The sequence below is a fragment of the Corythoichthys intestinalis genome, chromosome 16 (assembly GCF_030265065.1).
Source record: "Corythoichthys intestinalis isolate RoL2023-P3 chromosome 16, ASM3026506v1, whole genome shotgun sequence".
Taxonomy (NCBI): domain Eukaryota; kingdom Metazoa; phylum Chordata; class Actinopteri; order Syngnathiformes; family Syngnathidae; genus Corythoichthys; species Corythoichthys intestinalis.
Window position 1 is genome coordinate 31,221,639 of NC_080410.1, and position 18,817 is coordinate 31,240,455.

General features: G+C 41.1%; 1 protein-coding gene across 2 annotated transcripts in view; it reads left to right on the forward strand.

The window, feature by feature from the left end:
• Positions 1-18,817, forward strand: part of LOC130931827 (properdin-like) — a 32,815-nt gene that overhangs the window by 1,091 nt on the left and 12,907 nt on the right. For both annotated transcript variants that reach the window (XM_057860939.1, XM_057860938.1), the window contains exons 2-9: positions 3,857-3,995; positions 4,061-4,227; positions 4,549-4,713; positions 7,894-8,094; positions 10,669-10,836; positions 10,901-11,029; positions 17,733-17,795; positions 17,863-18,018. In XM_057860939.1, the coding sequence (XP_057716922.1) occupies positions 3,857-3,995; positions 4,061-4,227; positions 4,549-4,713; positions 7,894-8,094; positions 10,669-10,836; positions 10,901-11,029; positions 17,733-17,795; positions 17,863-18,018 (1,188 nt within the window). The remainder of the gene's footprint in view (positions 1-3,856; positions 3,996-4,060; positions 4,228-4,548; positions 4,714-7,893; positions 8,095-10,668; positions 10,837-10,900; positions 11,030-17,732; positions 17,796-17,862; positions 18,019-18,817) is intronic.

Consider the following 18,817-nt stretch of genomic DNA (forward strand, 5'->3'; position numbering starts at 1 on the left):
ACAAAAACCGAAATAAACTGACAAACTATTCAATCAGCATGTTTCCAAACGTAGCAGTTCAAAACTACGTTTCCCATAATGCCTAGCGCGGTTTAGCTTACTGATAGCTAGCTGAGGCAAAAATCAAACTTTGCTATAAAAGTTTACAATCATCGGCAGCGTGCCGATGCGACACCAAACGGGATTTTACAGTCAAAGCTCCGACTGAAGTCAACAGTTGTCATTATATACGTATTTATCATTAAAACAAAAAATAAGAAAACTTAAGGCATTGTGGCCAAATCGTCAACCCAGTAGATAGCGGTAATGCCTCATGATAGGGGTAAACTGCCAACAAAAACAAGAAGAACTACTACTTCCCTCCATTCTCGTAGGAGCTATGTCAACTGCTGCCACCCAGCGGTCGGAGGGATTCTCTTCAAATTGGTCCCGTGAAAAATCATAAAAACCGGACATTTTTATGAATTTATAAAACCCGCCCGGACCACGAAGACGCAACGTGAAAGTAGGACTTGTCCGGGCAAAAGAGGACGTTTGGTCACCCTAGTCTATGGGGTTAAGGCATTTTTAAAATAACTTCCAAAAAGTCATTTTACCCTTTAAAATGTTAGGAAAAAGCCAGCATTTCCAGAAAGTCGCCCACCTTAGGCCATATCGACAACTAGCATTTTTTTTTAAAACCGAGGATCCTGGCCAAAAACGTCCGGAAAAAATACTTATAAACCAACACGTTTGTAGAAAAAAAAGCTTCCATAGCCAACCGCATTCATTAATTTTTAAGTACATTCATAAAACTGCATGAAAAATATTTGTCCAGTACCTCCATCCTTCGCATCAATGTGAAACACTGCAAAAGTAAATAAATTAAGTAAATAAAAGGAAGCAAAAAGCACCGGTCAAATAATAAGATCTAAACCTAGACGATGTAAACATTGGTCTCGTGCGACGTAGGAACAAAGTTTGGCGCAGTCAAGTAACTTTTCCACAGTTACATCTTCTATTATAAGTGTCCGCATGATGGCGCTACAAACACAATAAAAACGGGGGTGGTCAAGCCCTCCTATAAATTTGCTGGTCATCGACCGGTTTACTGGCATTTTTCACAATGCAGTGTCAATGAATTGAACGTCAGTCACCGTTGCAGCTAAAGAGTTAACATGTACAGTCCCTGACAAAAGATTTGTCGCTTGTCCATTTTGTAGAAACAATTGCTAATAGCCTGACTTTTAATGATTCAATTGGTTTCAGAAATGGCTTAAATGAAAACTAAGACCCTCCCAAATGATGTTGACTGTACAAAAATATATTTGTTTCACTGAATAAAGATTTATCATTTAATGAGAACATAAAGGTCAAATTTTGGACAAAAGTTTTGTCGCCTACAGAAAGTAGTGTAAAAATTGAACAAAAAACGTACTTCCAATACAAAAAAATGTTACATAACATAAGCGAATTAAGTAGGGGTGCTGTGAGATCCAAATGTAATATTTTGTATGACTTCCATGGGCTTGAAGGACTGCATCCATGTGGTTTGGCAAGGATTCATACAATTTATTGATGAAATCATCAGGAACATCAAAGAAAGCAGTCTTGCATGCCCCCCAGAGTTCATCAACATTCTTGGGTTTCGTCTTCCATGCTTCCTCTTTCATCCTACCCCAGACATGCTCAGTGATGTTCATGTCTGGTGACTCGGCTGGCCAGTCCTGGAGGATCTTGATTGAAGTATGCGATGGAGCACCATCCCGCTGCAGAATTTGTCCCTTTTTATGGTTAGGAATGTAAGAGGCACCTAAGATTTGTTGATATTTCAGACTATTTATGTTGCTTTTCAACCTGCAGATCTCTCGCACCCCCCCCCATACTGGATATAACCCCAGACCATGATTTTGCCACCACCAAACTTTTCTGAGTGAATCTCGGATCCAGTAGGTCTCCTGCAATATTTCCAGCGAGTGTGGTGGAATTCAATGGAAGATTCATCCGAAAAAAACACCTTTTGCCACAAAACAGTGAAGTTTGGTGGTGGCAAAATCATGGTCTGGGTTTACATCCAGTATGGGGATGTGCGAGAGATCTGCAGAGTGGAAGGCAACATAAATAGTCTGAAATATCAACAAATCACTTGGAACTTGTAGATTGGGCATTGAGTTCTATGGACAAAATATTTTCTACGATGCGACCGACACCAAGCCAACGCCCATGTCCAGCCAACACCTTCACGTCTGGTTATGTGGAGGATGCCTGGGGAAAATGGAGGCCGTTATGCCTAACGTCCCTCCAGATAGAGGACGTAGAGGACCTTTTTATCTTCGGCTCTCTGATGGCTCTTGCCTTTCTGTTGCTTCTGGGTGCCCTCTGGGTTCGCCGATTCTCGATGAGGATGAAGAATCAACTCAACGAGATATTGGAGGTTACTCGTCACAACGCCGACAAATTGTCACAGGTGACGAAGGAACAAGCAGCGCTAAGTGACGCCGCCGCTCAACTGGTCACAAAAATCAACGCGGAGCTACGTGATCATGAGAGACTCGCTCGAGCAAACCGGGCAAGGGAGGATGATGACTAATCTTCTGAAGTGGATACAGCAGATGCGAGCCTCCATATCACCCCAGGCCTTCCCTCCCTTCACCTACTTGGACATCAACTGATACAATGAACTCACTCAAATTGACAATATGTGAAAATCCATGGCAATCAATGACTTTTGAACGAAATGTGTAAGATTATGACTGGACTGATACACAATATGCTGTTTGTGCGTCCCGGGCTGATGGGGGACGGGTTTCGATAAGCATCTGCTTTTCCCGTCTTTCCTTGTCTGTCTTCGTCTTTCCTTCGGGTAAAATTCCACAGTCTGAAACTGTCAATGATTTGATGATGATAACAATGACAATAAATTCATTCAATCCTAGCTGCCTCTTACATTCCTAACCATAAAAAGGGACAAATTCTGCAGCAGGATGGTGCTCCATCGCATACTTCAATCTCTACCACAAAGTTCCTCAAGGCAGAGAAGATCAAGATCCTCCAGGACTGGCCAGCCCAGTCACCAGACATGAACATCATTGAGCATGTCTGGGGTAGGATGAAAGAGGAAGCATGGAAGACGAAACCCAAGAATGTTGATGAACTCTGGGAGGCATGCAAGACTGTTTTCTTTGATGTTCCTGATGACTTCATCAATAAATTGTATGAATCCTTGCTGAAGCCCATGGAAGTCATACAAAATATTAAATTTGGATCTCACAGCACCACTACTTAATTCGCTTATGTAACATATTTTTGTATTTGAAGTACATTTTTTGTTCAATTTTCACACTACTTCTGCAGGCGACAAAACATTTGTCTTGCCAAAATTTGACCTTTATTTCTTCATTAAATGATCACTTTTTTTTCAATGAAACAATTATATTTTTGTACATTCAACATCATTTGGGAGGGTCTTAACTTTAATATGAGCCATTTCTGAAACCAATTGAATAATTAAAAGTCAGGTTATTAGCAATTGCTTCTACAAAATGGATAAGCGACAAGACTTTTGTCAGGGACAGTAGATCAGGGGTGTCAAACCGATTCCACAAAGGGCTGCGGTGGGTCCTGGTCTTTGATCCAGCAAGACAGTTCAACCAATGAGGTTTCTGCTGAAACCTAAGTGCAAGCAACTGAATACACTTGTAAAACAACAGATTGGTGATTTGGTTGGGATAAAATCCAGCACCCGCTGCAGCCCTATGAGGATCGATTTGACTCCCTGATTTAGGTAATCCCAAAAAATGTCGGTTTCAATGATTTGAAAAAGTCATTGCTTTGACGATCACGTTGTGTGTGTGTGTGCGTGTGTGGACATGGTCAGAGGGCGCGTTGTGTTTCGCACGTTTCAACCGATCGTCCGGCGTGTGTGACGAAGAGCTCGGTGACCTCGATGAAGATGACTGCTGCCTAAACCCTCACTACGGTTACATCACAGACAAAGGAGACTGTCAGTCCTGTGGGTCAGTATGGCTGCTCCAAACGGCTGTGATGTCATAAAGGCCCACCTTATTTTCCTGTGTGCTAGTCCTCCAACGTGGTCCGACTGGTCGCCATGGTCATCGTGCAGCAATCTTTGCGGACCAGGCGTGACTCAGAGGAGAAGACGGTGCTTGGGCATTGGCCAATCGCAATGCGAGGGGAAACCCTCAGACACGCTGCAGGCCAAACCTTGTAATGGAACCTGCTGCAATGGTAAAACATGTATTCATTAATAAAAATTACAAAATTAAATGATATTTCATCGTAATATTTGGTAAAAAGAAGTTCAAAATGAACTACGACACCATAGTTCACTCTACTTGCTAACTTGGAACCTATAGGCAACAATAAGTCTGCAATTAATTCATGTAATCAATGAGCCCTGACACTGAGAGAAAAGATTAGAAATAGGGCTGCCAGGAATGAAGCTTATACATCCCTAGCAAATTTCATGCTGATACATTTACGAGAACATATGAGTAGCAATTTGAATTCCACAAATAATGATTGTTACTAATGATGCGTGTGTGTTAGAGGGGTGGAGCTTGTGGCAGGCGTGGTCTCCCTGTTCGGTGACTTGTGGAGGCACTGGAGTTAGGAAGCGAGAGAGGCTTTGCTCCGTCCCGCCAGAGTGCATCGCGGCCTGCGTGGGCGCCACCACAATCGAGCTGTTGTGTGATGCTCCAGCCAAGTGCCCAGGTGAATCCTGCAATCTCATTGGCTGCAATAGCGTACAGCACGAATGCTATTTTTAGACCACAAGGCTGCGTGACGTCACCATCGTAAACCGGAAGAGGGTCAACATAGAAGCGCGCTCGCATACAACCTATGCTAGTACTGCTTGTTTTCTGCCGGTAATCTTTTAAAAAAGAACATCCCGAGTAAACACTGCTGCTATGGAACTTGTACAAACGACTCTTGACATTACGACCGTCCACATATAAAGGATGTTTTCTTCATATGTTTCCTGAAGCCAAAAACTCAGAGGGGAAAAAATGTGCACAATGGATCAACTTGTGCGGACGTCCAAAAGACCAGTTTAACTCCAGCTAGATGAAGCCATTCACCTTCATATGCAGTAAACATTTTGTTGGGGGCCATGGTCCTCCAGATGACAATCCCGATCCATTGCCTGCCAAGAAGAGGTAACCTATTTTGATATTTTTACTTGTTTTTTAGCGTGGCGTTTTGCCGTGTTGCTTCTGTCTGACAATGAATGACCTGAAAAAAAATGTAAATTTATATATATTTATAAATCACAACAGTCATGTCGGCCCATTTTTCTAAAATACGGATATTTAACACTAGAAGTCCCAGAGAATTCTGGTACTCCTAATAGTCCCAAGCAATGGCTGATTTAGCCTCTCCTCTGAAAAAACCCAGAGGTGGCCCAAATGACCCAAATGCTTTTGAATTAGCAAGTCGTTGTCTGACAGACAACAGCAGTTCATATGGAAATGCAACCACTAGACATACATTGTGTTGGTATTCAGCCCAAATGGAGGGGAACACACATAAGTAGTACTATTCATGTGATAGTTTGTGTCAGTTCAAGTCAAGCAACATTTATGGGGTTTTGCACATTTTATTAATGTGTGTTGTTGTTGTTACGGGTCCCAAAAATGGTACCACATAACAAATACAATAGTCTGGGGAACAGATAAAAGTGGATTGATTGAGTGTATGAAGAACAAACTGGACATTTTCTCAAAGGTTTTCACAGGTTTTCTTGTACTAACTTCAGACAAAATGACCACAATTTATGCTTCATGCCCCTGATACAGTCATTCTAAACCACAGACACGATCCTGCTTTAAACTCAAACTGCAGTTCTAAAATGCTTTTTCGCAAAACAATGTACACATTTGGGCCATTTTTTCTGTTTTTCTGTGTGGAGTATAGGAGAAGTGAGTTAAAAATGTGTAAAAAGCATAAAACTAAATAAATGTAAATAAATAAATGTAGCTTGACTTGAACTGACACAACCTATCAAATGAATTTTGTAAATGTTGTGTGTTCCCCTCCGTTTGGGCCGCATTCTAACACAATGTATGTCTAGTGGTTGCATTTGCATATGAATGGTTGCTGTCTGTCGGACAACAACTTGCTAATTCAAAACCGCTTGGGTCATTTGGGCCACCTCTGGGTTTTTTTAGGAGAAGAGGCCAATTCGGCCATTGCTTGGGAATATTAAGAGTATTTGTCTTTGGGAAAGGCCGAATTGGCCTCTGTTGGGTCTAGTGTTAAATAAATTAGCCATGTTTGGGCTTAGTGTTGTTGTAGTCCGCCTGTTTATGCCTACAGGTAGGCTCTAGATTTAACAACTTTACCTTTTTTGTTGTAAAGAAACAACCTTAGTAAAGGGGAAGTGTAAATAAATTAATAGAATTAAAATATTTGTTATTAATGAAAAAGATTATATGTTTTCGTTGGCTGTCACCATGTAGCATTTGCGAAAGCTCCACAAAAATAGTAATGTAAATTACCCCCAAGAACGGTCATAGCAAGACGTGTGAAGTGTGTCCAAAGTATTGTTGCCACCTTTCAGAAATAGAAATAAGGGACTCCCACCTCCCGAAAAAAAGGAGAGACGGGATGCTGTGGTCAATTATTATTACTTATAATTGTTAGCGTCCGCAAATGCGGAAACAAGATTGAACCTCGAAGCAGACAACAAGCGGGGGATACATAAAAGGGTTTAATGATTGCAAACAAAAAATAACACGCAATCGCGGGATAGTAGAAATAGCAAAAGGAGTCCATGACAGCAGGTCGACGGACAAACTAAGACGATAGGCAGCGGTTACAAACGAGAGCAGCACACTAACAGAAAAACCCAATGCAGGGGCATAACAAGCAAATGTAGCGAGATTATTGTGCCAGATGTCAAATAGCGATCAGCAAGGCAAATATCTCAGCAGCCTTCTCTGAGATCACCCGTGCTTAAATGCTGCGTTGATGAGCCTGCATTGGATTCAAGTGCCACGCCCCCACGCCCAGCAACAAAACACAATCTAACCAGCAGCACAATGTGACAATAATTTGATGAAAGTTGCACTTTTTGGACTTTGAGAGGTTTAAAAAAGTTTATTCAGTTCATTCAGAGTTTATTAGTATGAATTTATTTTTACTTTCTTACTGTTGGGCTAGTATTATACATGTTTTATTAATTTCACAAATTTAGCACTATTTTGGCCTTTGAGAGCCAAAGGTTTATTCAACTATTGTCTACTAGGGTTTAGTGTACTTTTTCCTATTTTGCAAAGGTAAGCAACAGCCTGACAAAGCCTTGATAGCAATGATTTCACATCCAATTATGTAGCTCTTTGGGAAAAAAAAAAAAAAAAAAATTAAGAAAAAAAAATATATATATATATAAACGGGGTGGTATCGGTATGGTATCGGTATCGGCCGATACTGCACAGCCAGGTATCGGTATCGGGGCCAAAAAATGGTATCGGTGCAACACTAAAAAAAAGCTACCTCTGAATCAGGTCGGCACTTTTTCCAGTCTTTTTCAGACCGCACACTCAAGCCACCTCTTTAACTAAACATTTGTATGTTCTTCCGCATCTTTACCAGTGAGTTTGGCACTGGGGACATCATTTTCGGACAGAATTGGTAGGTTTAGCTCAGTAAACAGCTTATTTGTTCACTATTTACATGCATGTAGCATGAGGGACAAACGCGAGCTTGACCCCCCCAAGCAACAGTTGCTAACGTCATTAATATTATTGAGCAAAGGTGACGTGTTACGTGCTGTACGTTATTGATGGCAGTGATCGCTACCAAGCCCCTGCCAGGGCAAACCGATTGGGCGTCTATCACAGTTATTGTCAGCTGTGTCGATTTGAGGTTAAAAACGCTTCAATTTGGCAGTGCACGGCGGTTGGTCATTGTGGTCGTCGTGGTCGGTATGTTCTTCCATGTGCGTGAGCGAAGACGGACCGCCGCCATACAAGCGCCGTCGACGCTCCTGCTCTGACCCCGCCCCTTCTGCTGACACGGTGCCACCGGGCAACGCTTGTCAAGGAGATGATGAACAACAGCAGAGCTGCATTGACATTCCAAAATGTCCGGGTAAGATAAATATAAAATATATATACAGTAATGTGTTTCCTTTTTTTTTGTATTTTAATTTGCTTTATATTTATTCATTTTAATGTTTTTTTAATATAATAAGTACTTAAATATGTAATTGAACGTGTCATTTATTTATTACTGTATTTTATGTTTAATGAAACATTCATATATAAAAAATATTCACAAAATAATATATTAATATAAGCTAGTAATTTGTTAAAATTCCAACATGACTCTTTGAAACAAAGACAAATACCATTTCTGCACTATAAGGCGCTCCTTCAATGAATAGCCTATTTTAGAACTATTTTCATATACAGGACGCACCGCACTATAAGGCGCAGTAGTAATAGTAGTAGTAGTAGTAGTAGTACAGTGTGTACAGTACAATGCTGGTCTTTCAATAAGGGGAAGCTCAAAGTGTGCCTCCCTGTGAGTCGTTGTGACGGTGGAGGGGCTCAGCGGCACCCATTGCACGGTAAAGAAAGAAACTAGAGTGCCAGAAGTCAAGTCTCCAAACACAAACAGCTACAATAAAAAAACAGCAATTTGTCGCTAGTCATTTTTAACAAAACAAGTGTCACTAGGATGATTATGAACGTCTTCGGATCAACTCAGGACAACGGAATCAACTTTTAAAAATGCTTGCCGTGGATGTTAATATGACAAGATTACAGATTCTCTCATATCGCTGTGAACCAAAAAGGGATTCAGCCTCAGACAGATCATCCAATCATCATGAACAGAACCAGAGCGTCCGGCCCAGCCGGGCCCGCCCACTGCTCATAGACTTCCAAAGACACGTAGTATCTGATGGGCGGGATAAACCCAGCCTTTAGCTAATGACTCGTTTCGCTGTAGAGGAACAATGCACTCTCAATTCGTTGTAACACAATTTTTTGTCAATGATGTATACATTTGATCACTTATTTTTTGACATTTTAGGGGAAGCTGAGCTTTCCTTGCAGTCTTAGGGGCCGTTTACATGGTGACGCTCCGAGAATACGACAAAATTCATGTTTGCATTTATATGGTTCCGTCTTTGTTCAGTCTCCATTGGAACGATGTTGCAATTTCATGTGAAAACGATGTAGTATTCGTGCCAGGTGGTAGGGGGCAGTGCAGTTTTACAAGGCAAATGCCAATGATGAACTTCCTTGACAACAACCTCTTCAGTCCGGAAGAGAACATACCCGCTAGGCCTGAATGATATTGGAAAAAACTATTGTTGCGATTTTTTGGGGGGTTTGCGATATATAGCGATACTATATTGCGATATTAAAAAAAAATATATATATATTTTTAAAGAAATTTTCAGTAAATGACTTGAATAGCTGTTTGGAAAGACTTTGGATGACTCAACATCACCAAAGTGTAAACTGTACAGTGAGCCCTCGTTTTTCACGGTTAATGGGGACCAGAACCCGCCGCGATAAAAACCGCGAAGTAGCGCACCCCCCTCCCCCCATTTTTTTTTTTTTTTTTTTTTTTTCTCAATGTATTTATTCAGATTTAGCTTTGGAAAGAGACACATATAAGACATGTTTTTTTCTCACTTTTCCCCCCAAAGTGACTTAAAAAATGTATATACAGTATATAAATGGTTTTTAAGCACTTCAAATGTCATAATTATGATCAGTTTAAACATAACTGTCCAACCAAATCATTTTTGAACAAGAATAAAGTACTGTAGTAGAAAAATGCTTGGCTTTCTTAAATGCTTCTGTTTATCTACCTTAGCTGTGACTCTTGGAGTGACATGTAGAAATTTCAAACTCCTCATGATCACTTCTGGCATTTATTTTTTATGTCTCCAACCTCCCCCCACACACACACACACGCACACACACACACACACACACACACACACACACACACACACACACACACACACACACACACACACATTCATTCCAGCGCGGCTTCCTTGCAGAAACTGTTTAACAAGTTAAACAATGATTGACACATTGCTCCGCTTTGATGTCCGCTTCTTTGGCAAGATCAAAGACAACGAGCATCGTTAACTTTAATATGCAAGTGCTGCAGTGACTGTGAGGAACAAAGGGCTGGGAGAGGGAGGGTGTGAGGCTGTGCGCAGAGGAGAAAGCAAGGCGTATGTGGATTAAAAAAAATAAAAACTATCGCACGTGCTTACGATGGGACTATCGCGCACGCACACATCGCGATGGCGATGTTTAAACGATATATCGTTCAGGCTTAATACCCGCCCACTCCAAGCAATGGCGTCCACGTTTTTTTTCTCTCGCTCCAAAGGGCACAAACGTGCGAACATAACAGAAGTTTCAATTAAAAAATTGAAGGCTTTTAGGGGTGTCTTATAGTGCGGAAAATACGGTAGCTCGATGTGAAACAAGTGACTGTGAAATCAGCAATATCCAGAGAGCTGAAAATGTTGAAAAATTTTTTTTAAGGTGTTGTTTATAACATTTTGAATATTTTTACACAAACAATAATTCTAAATATAAATACCATTCCAAATGGAAACACTGTCTTGCCTTGACTCTGGATTAGTCTTTGAAGCTCCGCCCATTTGGATGTGCTTTTTCTCAGTGGACGGCAACTGGGGGGATTGGTCGCCACCGGGAGCTTGCTCCGCTCAGTGCGGGGAAGGAGTTCAACTATCCACTAGGGAGTGCAATCAGCCAGCGCCCAAATATGGTGGACGACACTGCGTGGGATCCAACACGCGCACCTTCACTTGTCACATCATCTGTCCAGGTACGTGACAGGTGATGTGACAAACGCTGGCGCAATTGCACGCTGAGGCCACTGTGACCGACAGCTGACGGGTCGTGGTCCGACTGGTCCCACTGGAGCGAGTGTTCCTCTACCTGCATCCCGGAAGGCGGAAGTTCAGTCAGGACTCGCCGGCGCGCCTGCACCAGCCCCTCCCGTTCGCTCTTTCCCGAAGGTGACTTTAGAGTGGAAGTCAGTTGATTGCAAAAGGTCAGGGTAGATTTGATTGACGTGGCGACACATGGAGGTGGGAATCTCATAGGATCAAGGGATCACACTTTTTTGAGGGCAAGCTTTGAAAATATTGTCACCTACAGAATCTGATTCACACCGTTCCAACTCCAAAACTCAGGAGACGCTGAGTTGTATCAGCCCAAAAATTGGATGTGTCCCTCAAAAAGACAATGTTTTGTATTTTTTGACAAAAAAAGTCCCATTCATTAATCATTTCCGTCCGTACTTTCAACCTCATACATTGAAATTGCTGATTCAGTTCACATTGTCATCCACACAAAAAGTGTCCATCCACTTCTTTTGACATTTAAGTCGGGCTCACAAAAAATAGACTTTTAAGCAACCTTATTTGGGCTATATAATGACTTCAGTCATATGTTATTTAGATTGTCATCCCATATGTTTTAATTGTTGTAATTGACCCCACCATTATTAAGTGAATTATTTTCATTATGTTCAGACTACATGTACCACTTTTCACTTGCTGAATGAGCCGGTCCATTTTTTCCCCTCCGAACGCTTATTTTATTGGCTCATGACTTGAACACCCGCCCCCCCGCAACAAACACCAACACACATTAGATATCAGGGATATTTGAGTTTGAGGATCGGTCTCCCCACTGTTTCGACCTCAGAACATCTAAAAGAAGCTGGTCAGTCGAGCGAAGAGTCCTGCCAGAGTTACGAAAAGTTAAAATTTCCGATAAATAAGATGGAGCCTGGCCATTAATAGAATTAAAAACAAACAGTAAAAGTTTGAAATCAATTCTAAAATGGACTGGAAGCCAGTGGAGTGATGATAGCACGGGGGTAATATGCTCACGTCTAGGTGTACCTGTTAAAAATCGAGCAGCAGCATTTTGAACAAGTTGCAGCCGAGAAATCGAGGACTTGGAGAGGCCAACATAAAGTGCATTGAAGTAGTCCAGCCTTGAACTTATAAAAGCGTGAATTGCTTTTTCAAGGTCGTGGCGACTAAGAAAAGGCTTCACTTTGGCTAAGAGACGGAGCTGGAAAAAAACTTGCTCTTACAACAGAACTAATCTGTTTTTCAAAGTTAAGCCTGCTATCGAACATCACTCCGAGATTTTTAACGTGGGTCTTAAAAATGTCAGCCGGAGCGCCAGAGTTGGGCTCAAGGGCTTTCATCATGGAAGGTGTGCCAAAAGTAATAAATTCAGTTTTGCTCTCGTTAAGGTGTAAAAAGTTTTGTGCAAGCCACTGCTTCACATCAGATATGCACTCCATCAATTTAGCAAGAGCAGTTTTTTTGTTAGGTCTCAGGGGCAGATAAAGCTGCAGGTCATCAGCATAAAAATGAAAAGCGATATTATGTTTTTTTATAATTGATGTTAAAGGTAGGAGATAAAGCGCAAAAAGAACAGGCCCTAAAATAGAGCCTTGCGGTACCCCGCAAGACAGAGAAGTTTGTGAGGAGCAAAATTCCCCAATCATTACCGAGAATGTTCTATGTTGTAGGTACGATTTAAACCATTTTAGAGCGTTACCGCGGATACCTATGACATGTTCTAAACGAGATACAAGGACTGTAAGGTCAACTGTATCGAATGCTGCTGTGAGGTCCAGTAAAACAAGGATAGCCGGGTTTCCATTATCCACAGAAAGGGCAATGTCGTTATGTACTTTTAACAATGCTGACTCAGTGCTGTGTCCGGACCTGAAACCTGAGTGGAACTTGTCAGGGGTGGAATTTGTCTCTAAGAAGGTTTGCAATTGAATAAAAACAACTTTTTCTAAAACTTTGGAAAGGAAAAGGAAAGGAAAGGAAAGCAAAGACAAATAATGCAATTTAAATTTGATCTTAAAATCCGGACATTTTTTCTGGAATTTTTCAAAATGTTTCTTGAGTTGGAATGTATTTATTCAGATTTGCCGATTTGACAAAGAACAAAAATTACAAGAAGATCCATACAAGACTCCCCCCCCCCCCCCCCAACAGAAAAAGCCCCCCCCCCCCCCCCAAAAAAAAAACAAAACATTTCCTCACTGTCACAGGCGTATACATCAAACAAATATTTTAAGACCACAGGCATATGTCAGGATACATATTGAGCCTGCCTTTATACTACAGAGTTTTCATTCCTCCATCTTTGTTGAAGGATTGTCAACGTACCTTAGAAAGACCCCCCCCCCCATACTAGATGAAATTTTTGTTCTGAACCCCTCATCACGTATCTGATTTTTTCAAGTCTCAGATGAAGTAACACATCTTTGATCCACTGTGATATTGTCGGTGGGGCTGCATCCTTCCATTTAAGAAGGATCAGGCGGCGAGCTAATAATGTTGAAAAGGCAATAATTTTTCGTACCCCGATAGGTAATGTTAATCCCTCATGTACAACCCCAAAGAGTAATACTAGTGGATTTAATGGAAGTTTGACCTTCAACATACTAGAAAGTGAATTACAGATGCCCTCCCAGTATTGTTGTATCATGGGACAATACCAAAACATATGTGCTAAAGTAGCCACTTCTGATTTACATCGGTTGCATGATGGATCAATTTGAGAATTAATTTTTGCCAACATAGATTTAGAAAGGTGGGACCTATGTACAATCTTGAACTGGATTAAGCAGTGCTTTGCACAGAATGAAGATGTATGGATTCTCAAATGTATGTATGGATTCTCAAAAGATTCTATGATTCTCAAAACCTTTGCCCAGTTAGTTGTGCTAATAACAATGTCGAGATCCTTCTCCCACGCTTCTTTGATTTTGGACGTAGAATAAGAATTTAAATGGGAGAATGATGCCAGCATCATCGAGATTCCCTTTTTCTTGGTAGGGTTAAAAGACATCAAACTATCAATCGCATTATTATAAGGTTTATCTGGGAACCCTGGGATGGAACTTGAGATGAAATGTCTTATCTGCAAATATCTAAAAAATTTAGAGACCGGAAGATGATCTTTTTGGGGACAGTTGCTGGAATGAGGCAAACTTGTTCTCAATATAAAGGTCTCCAAAACTCATCAGCCTCTGTTGTCGCCACACATGGAAGGTAGAATCTTGCATTGCGGGAGGAAAAAAGTTATTTGATGCTATTCGGCTTGATAGACTCATGTTATGGAGACCAAAATGCTTTCTAAACTGCATGTAAATTCTAACAGAATAAAAAACTGTAGGGTTGTGGCGTGGCAGATTCTGTGATTGAGAAATGGAAGTACCGACCACAGATGACAAGGATAGAGAACCATATGAAAGTTTCTCCATCTCCATCCATATTGGTCCTCCATCGTTAAAAGAGTAATATACCCAAAAGGACAAGCAATAAAGGTTGGCAGCCCAGTAATAATAACGGAAGTTAGGGAGAGCAAGACCACCATCGCATTTTGCTTTTTGCAGTTATTCTTTCCGGAGACGAGGTTTTTTGCCATTCCAGATGAAGGATAATATTATAGAATCAAGTTTCTTAAAGTACGCGCTGGGAATGAGCACGGGAAGAGTCTGAAACAGATATAAATATTTGGGTAGCACCGACATTTTTATCGCATTCACTCGTCCAACCAGTGAGAGTGGGAGAAATGACCATCTAGATAAATCTTGTTGAGGCCTGTAATTGTCAACATGGGTAAACCTCAACCATGAGAGACAGGATGTGGAAAAAATACCCAGAAAATCACATTGTTTGATTTTTAAAGAATTTATTTGCAAATCATGGTGGAAAATAAGTATTTGGTCTACACCAAAAGTTCATCTCAGTACTTTGTTATGTACCCTTTGTTGGCAATAACAGAGGCCAAACGTTTTCTGTAACTCTTCACAAGCTTTTCACACACTGTTGCTGGTATTTTGGCCCATTCCTCCATGCAGATCTCCTCTAGAGCAGTGATGTTTTGGGGCTGTCGTTGGGCAACACGGACTTTCAACTCCCTCCTCACACCGTGGCATCAAAATGATAACAAGAACGCGGAGCAAAAATCCTAGAGCCACAGGGGGGGACCTAGTGAATGACCTACAGAAAGCTGGGACCACAGTAACAAAGGCTATTATCAGTAACACAATGCGCCGCCAGGGACTCACTGCATTGCCAGACGTGTCACCTTGCTGAAGAAAGTACACGTCCAGGCCCGTCTGTGGTTTGCTAGAGAGCATTTGGATGATCCAGAAGAGGACTGGGAGAATGTGTTATGGTCAGATGAAACCAAAATAGAACTTTTTGGTAGAAACACAGGTTCACTTGTTTGGAGGAAAAAGAATACTGAGTTGCACCATACCCACTATGAAGCATGGGGGTGGAAACATCTTGCTTTGAGGCTGATTTTCTGCAAAGGGACCAGGATGACTGATCTGTGTAAAGGAAAGAATGAATGAGGCCATGTATCGAGAGATTTTGAGTGAAAATCTCCTTCCATCAGCAAGGTCATTGAAGAAGAGAAGTGGCTGGGTCTTTCAGCATGACAATGATCCCAAACACACAGCCAGGGCAACAAAGGAGTGGCTTCGTAAGAAGCATTTCAAGGTCCTGGAGTGGCCTAGCCAGTCTCTAGGTCTCAACCCCATAGAAAATCTGCGGAGGGAGTTGAAAGTCCGTGTTGCCCAACAACATCCCCTAAACTTCACTGCTCTAGAGGAGATCTGCATGGAGGAATGGGCCAAAATACCAGCAACAGTGTGTGAAAAGCTTGTGAAGAGTTACAGAAAACGTTTGGCCTCCGTTATTGCCAACAAAGGGTACATAACAAAGTATTGAGATTAACTTTTTGTATTGACCAAATACTTATATTCCATGATTTGCAAATAAATTCTTTAAAAATCAAACAATGTGATTTTCTGTTTTTTTCCCCACATTCTGTCCCTCATGGTTGAGGTTTAACCATGTTGACAATTATAGGCCTCTCTAATATTTTCAAGTGGGAGAACTTGCACAATTAGTGGTTGACTAAATACTTATTTGCCCCACTGTATGTGGTTCGGCAAGGATTCATACAATTTATTGATGAAGTCATCAGGAACATTAAAAAAAAAAAGTCTTGCATGCCTCCCAAAGTTCCTCAACATTCTTGGGTTTCATCTTCCATGCTTCCTCTTTCATCCTGTTCATGTCTGATGACAGGGCTGGCCGGTCCTGGAGGATCTTGATCTTCTTTGCCTTGAGGAACTTTGAGGTAGAGATTGAAGTATGCGATGGAGCACCATCCTGCTGCAGAATTTGTCCCTTTTTATCGTTAAGAATGTAAGAGACGGCTAAGATTTGTTGATGTTTCAGACTCTTTATGTTGCCTTCCACCCTGCAGATCTCTCGCGCACCCCCATACCCAACTTCACAGTTTTCTGAGTGAATCTCTGACCCATGCGGGCTCCAGTAGGTCTCCTGCAATATTTTCGGCAACTGTGGTGTAATTCAATGGAAGATTCATCTAAAAAAATCCACCTTTTGCCACAAAACAGTGAAGCTTGGTCAGAAATGAACAGGATGAAAGAGAAGGTCTGAAAGACGAAACCCAAGAATGGTGATGAACTATGGGAGGCATGCAAAACTGCTTTCTTTGATGTTCCTGATGACTTCATCAATAAATTGTATGAATCCATGCCAAACCTCATGAATGCAGTCCTTCAAGCCCATGGAAGTCATACAAAATATTACATTTGGATCTCACAGCACTACTACTTAATTCGCTTATGTTATGTAACATATTTTTGTATTTAAAATACATTTTTTGTTTAATTTTCACACTACTTTCTGTTGGCGACAGAACTTTTGTCTTGCCCAAGTTTGACCTTTATGTCTTCATTAAATGGTAAATCTTTTTTCAGTGAAACAAATATATTTTTATACATTCAACATCATTTGGGAGAGTCTTAGCTTTCATATGAGCCATTTCTGAAACCAATTGAATAATTAAAAGTCAGGTTATTAGCAATTGTTTCTACAAAATGGATAAGCGACAAGACTTTTGTCAGGGACTGTAAGTCTAGCTCTAGGAACACGTCACGTGCAGCACAGTACCGCCATATTCTATGCAAAGTGTCAGTCAAAAAACAAGACATTTTCATGAATTTATAAAACACCGCCGGACGCCCCGGACAGGATGTAAAAAGTGGACATATCCGGGCAAAAGAGGAAGTTTTGTTACCCTACCTTATATGGCTATTATTATAATGTGGTTTTTGCTATTAGTTGAACAAATATGGTATTGCTAAAGTCAAATGTGTGAAATCAGATCTTTAACGTGCGTCATTCACCCAAGGTCAGTCACATTTTATTTCAATTTTCGTTAGTTCATCTAAAGGGCAAGAAATTGTCATGGCAACATCAGCATACGTGGTTAAACAGTCTAGACTCAAATTTCCATCACACACACACCTCAAAACATTTGTGGAGTTATTTGACTTGAGTCAACATTCTTGAACTCCGCTGCAATTGGCTCCCTTTAATGTTCCACTACGTCCCACCAAAAAAATCCCAATTTTCTCCAACGGACTCTCACTTCGGACACACAAAAACATCACTCACTAGCTCTCATTCAGATTAAAAAATGTTCTTTGACCTATTTAACTCATTTTCACATCCACCCATTATTATTTTTTTATGAATATATGACATTATAAATTGAACAAGAACACATTACACAATGGTGAAAAACCGTCCACATTTCTTTGCTGTTTTTTTTTGCCCGTAGGTAAGGATTGCAGTGGCCACAACACGTTGACGGAGAACTGCGTTGGCCTTCCGCCCTGCACAGGTAATCGCCCTCGCCACCGGGCCCTCTTGATACACACGTAGCATTATGACGGCTCTCCATTTTTCAGGGGCCGGCTCCTGGGGATCCTGGGCCGCTTTCTCGGCTTGTCCCGTCACGTGCGGTGTCGGACTGGAGGTGTCGCTCAGGAACTGCGAAGGCTCAAGCCCGTGTTCGGGCGAAAACCGGCGCACTCGCCTCTGCAATACCGGCGTCCACTGTCCAGGTCCCAATTTGTTCCGTGACTACTTTATTTTGCAGCTCCGCACTTGATCTCCTAATGTCTAAAACTAGAGATGTATCGATCGGCTCCGATCACGTCATTTTCAAAGTATCGGAATCGGCAAATAAATATCGGCCATGCCTTTTTTTAATATGTATATGTTTTAATTATATCGTTTTCTAATTGAATTTAACGTTACAGACATAATATGTTACACTCATCCAGAGTCTTTAATTAAGGCTTAAGGTAGGGTTATCAAAAATATCACGATAATGGCGGCAATTAATTTATTTATAAATGTGTCACATTAAAATAATTAACGCTATTAATATATGCACTACAAGACTCTCTCACTCATTTTTGTGCTCTATCTGTAATAACGCCGTCTTGCCTTTATGGAGAGATAAAAGACAGCGTTAAACGAGCAGCGTGAACTTTGCCAACCTTTGGGGCTTTCGTTCAATCAGCTATAACTTTGCAATCCCACTCCCTATGATTAGAAATATTATGGGATGCAATGTGGAGAAGATAGGTGTCAATGGATCTTTGTCTTAACACCTGAAATTATTTCCCAAAGCAGAGAAGATATAACCATTGGTAGCACGACGCACAGTCATGGTTTTACTTCCCATCATGGTTCCACTTTCCATCATGCATTGGGGCAGGGCTGCAGTATCATTTACTGAAAGCTCAACAAATACACTAGATGGCAATATTTAGTCACAATAGACAAAGTCACAAGTCTTTCTATCCGTGGATCTCTCTCACAGAAAGAATGTTAATAATGTAAATGCTATCTTGA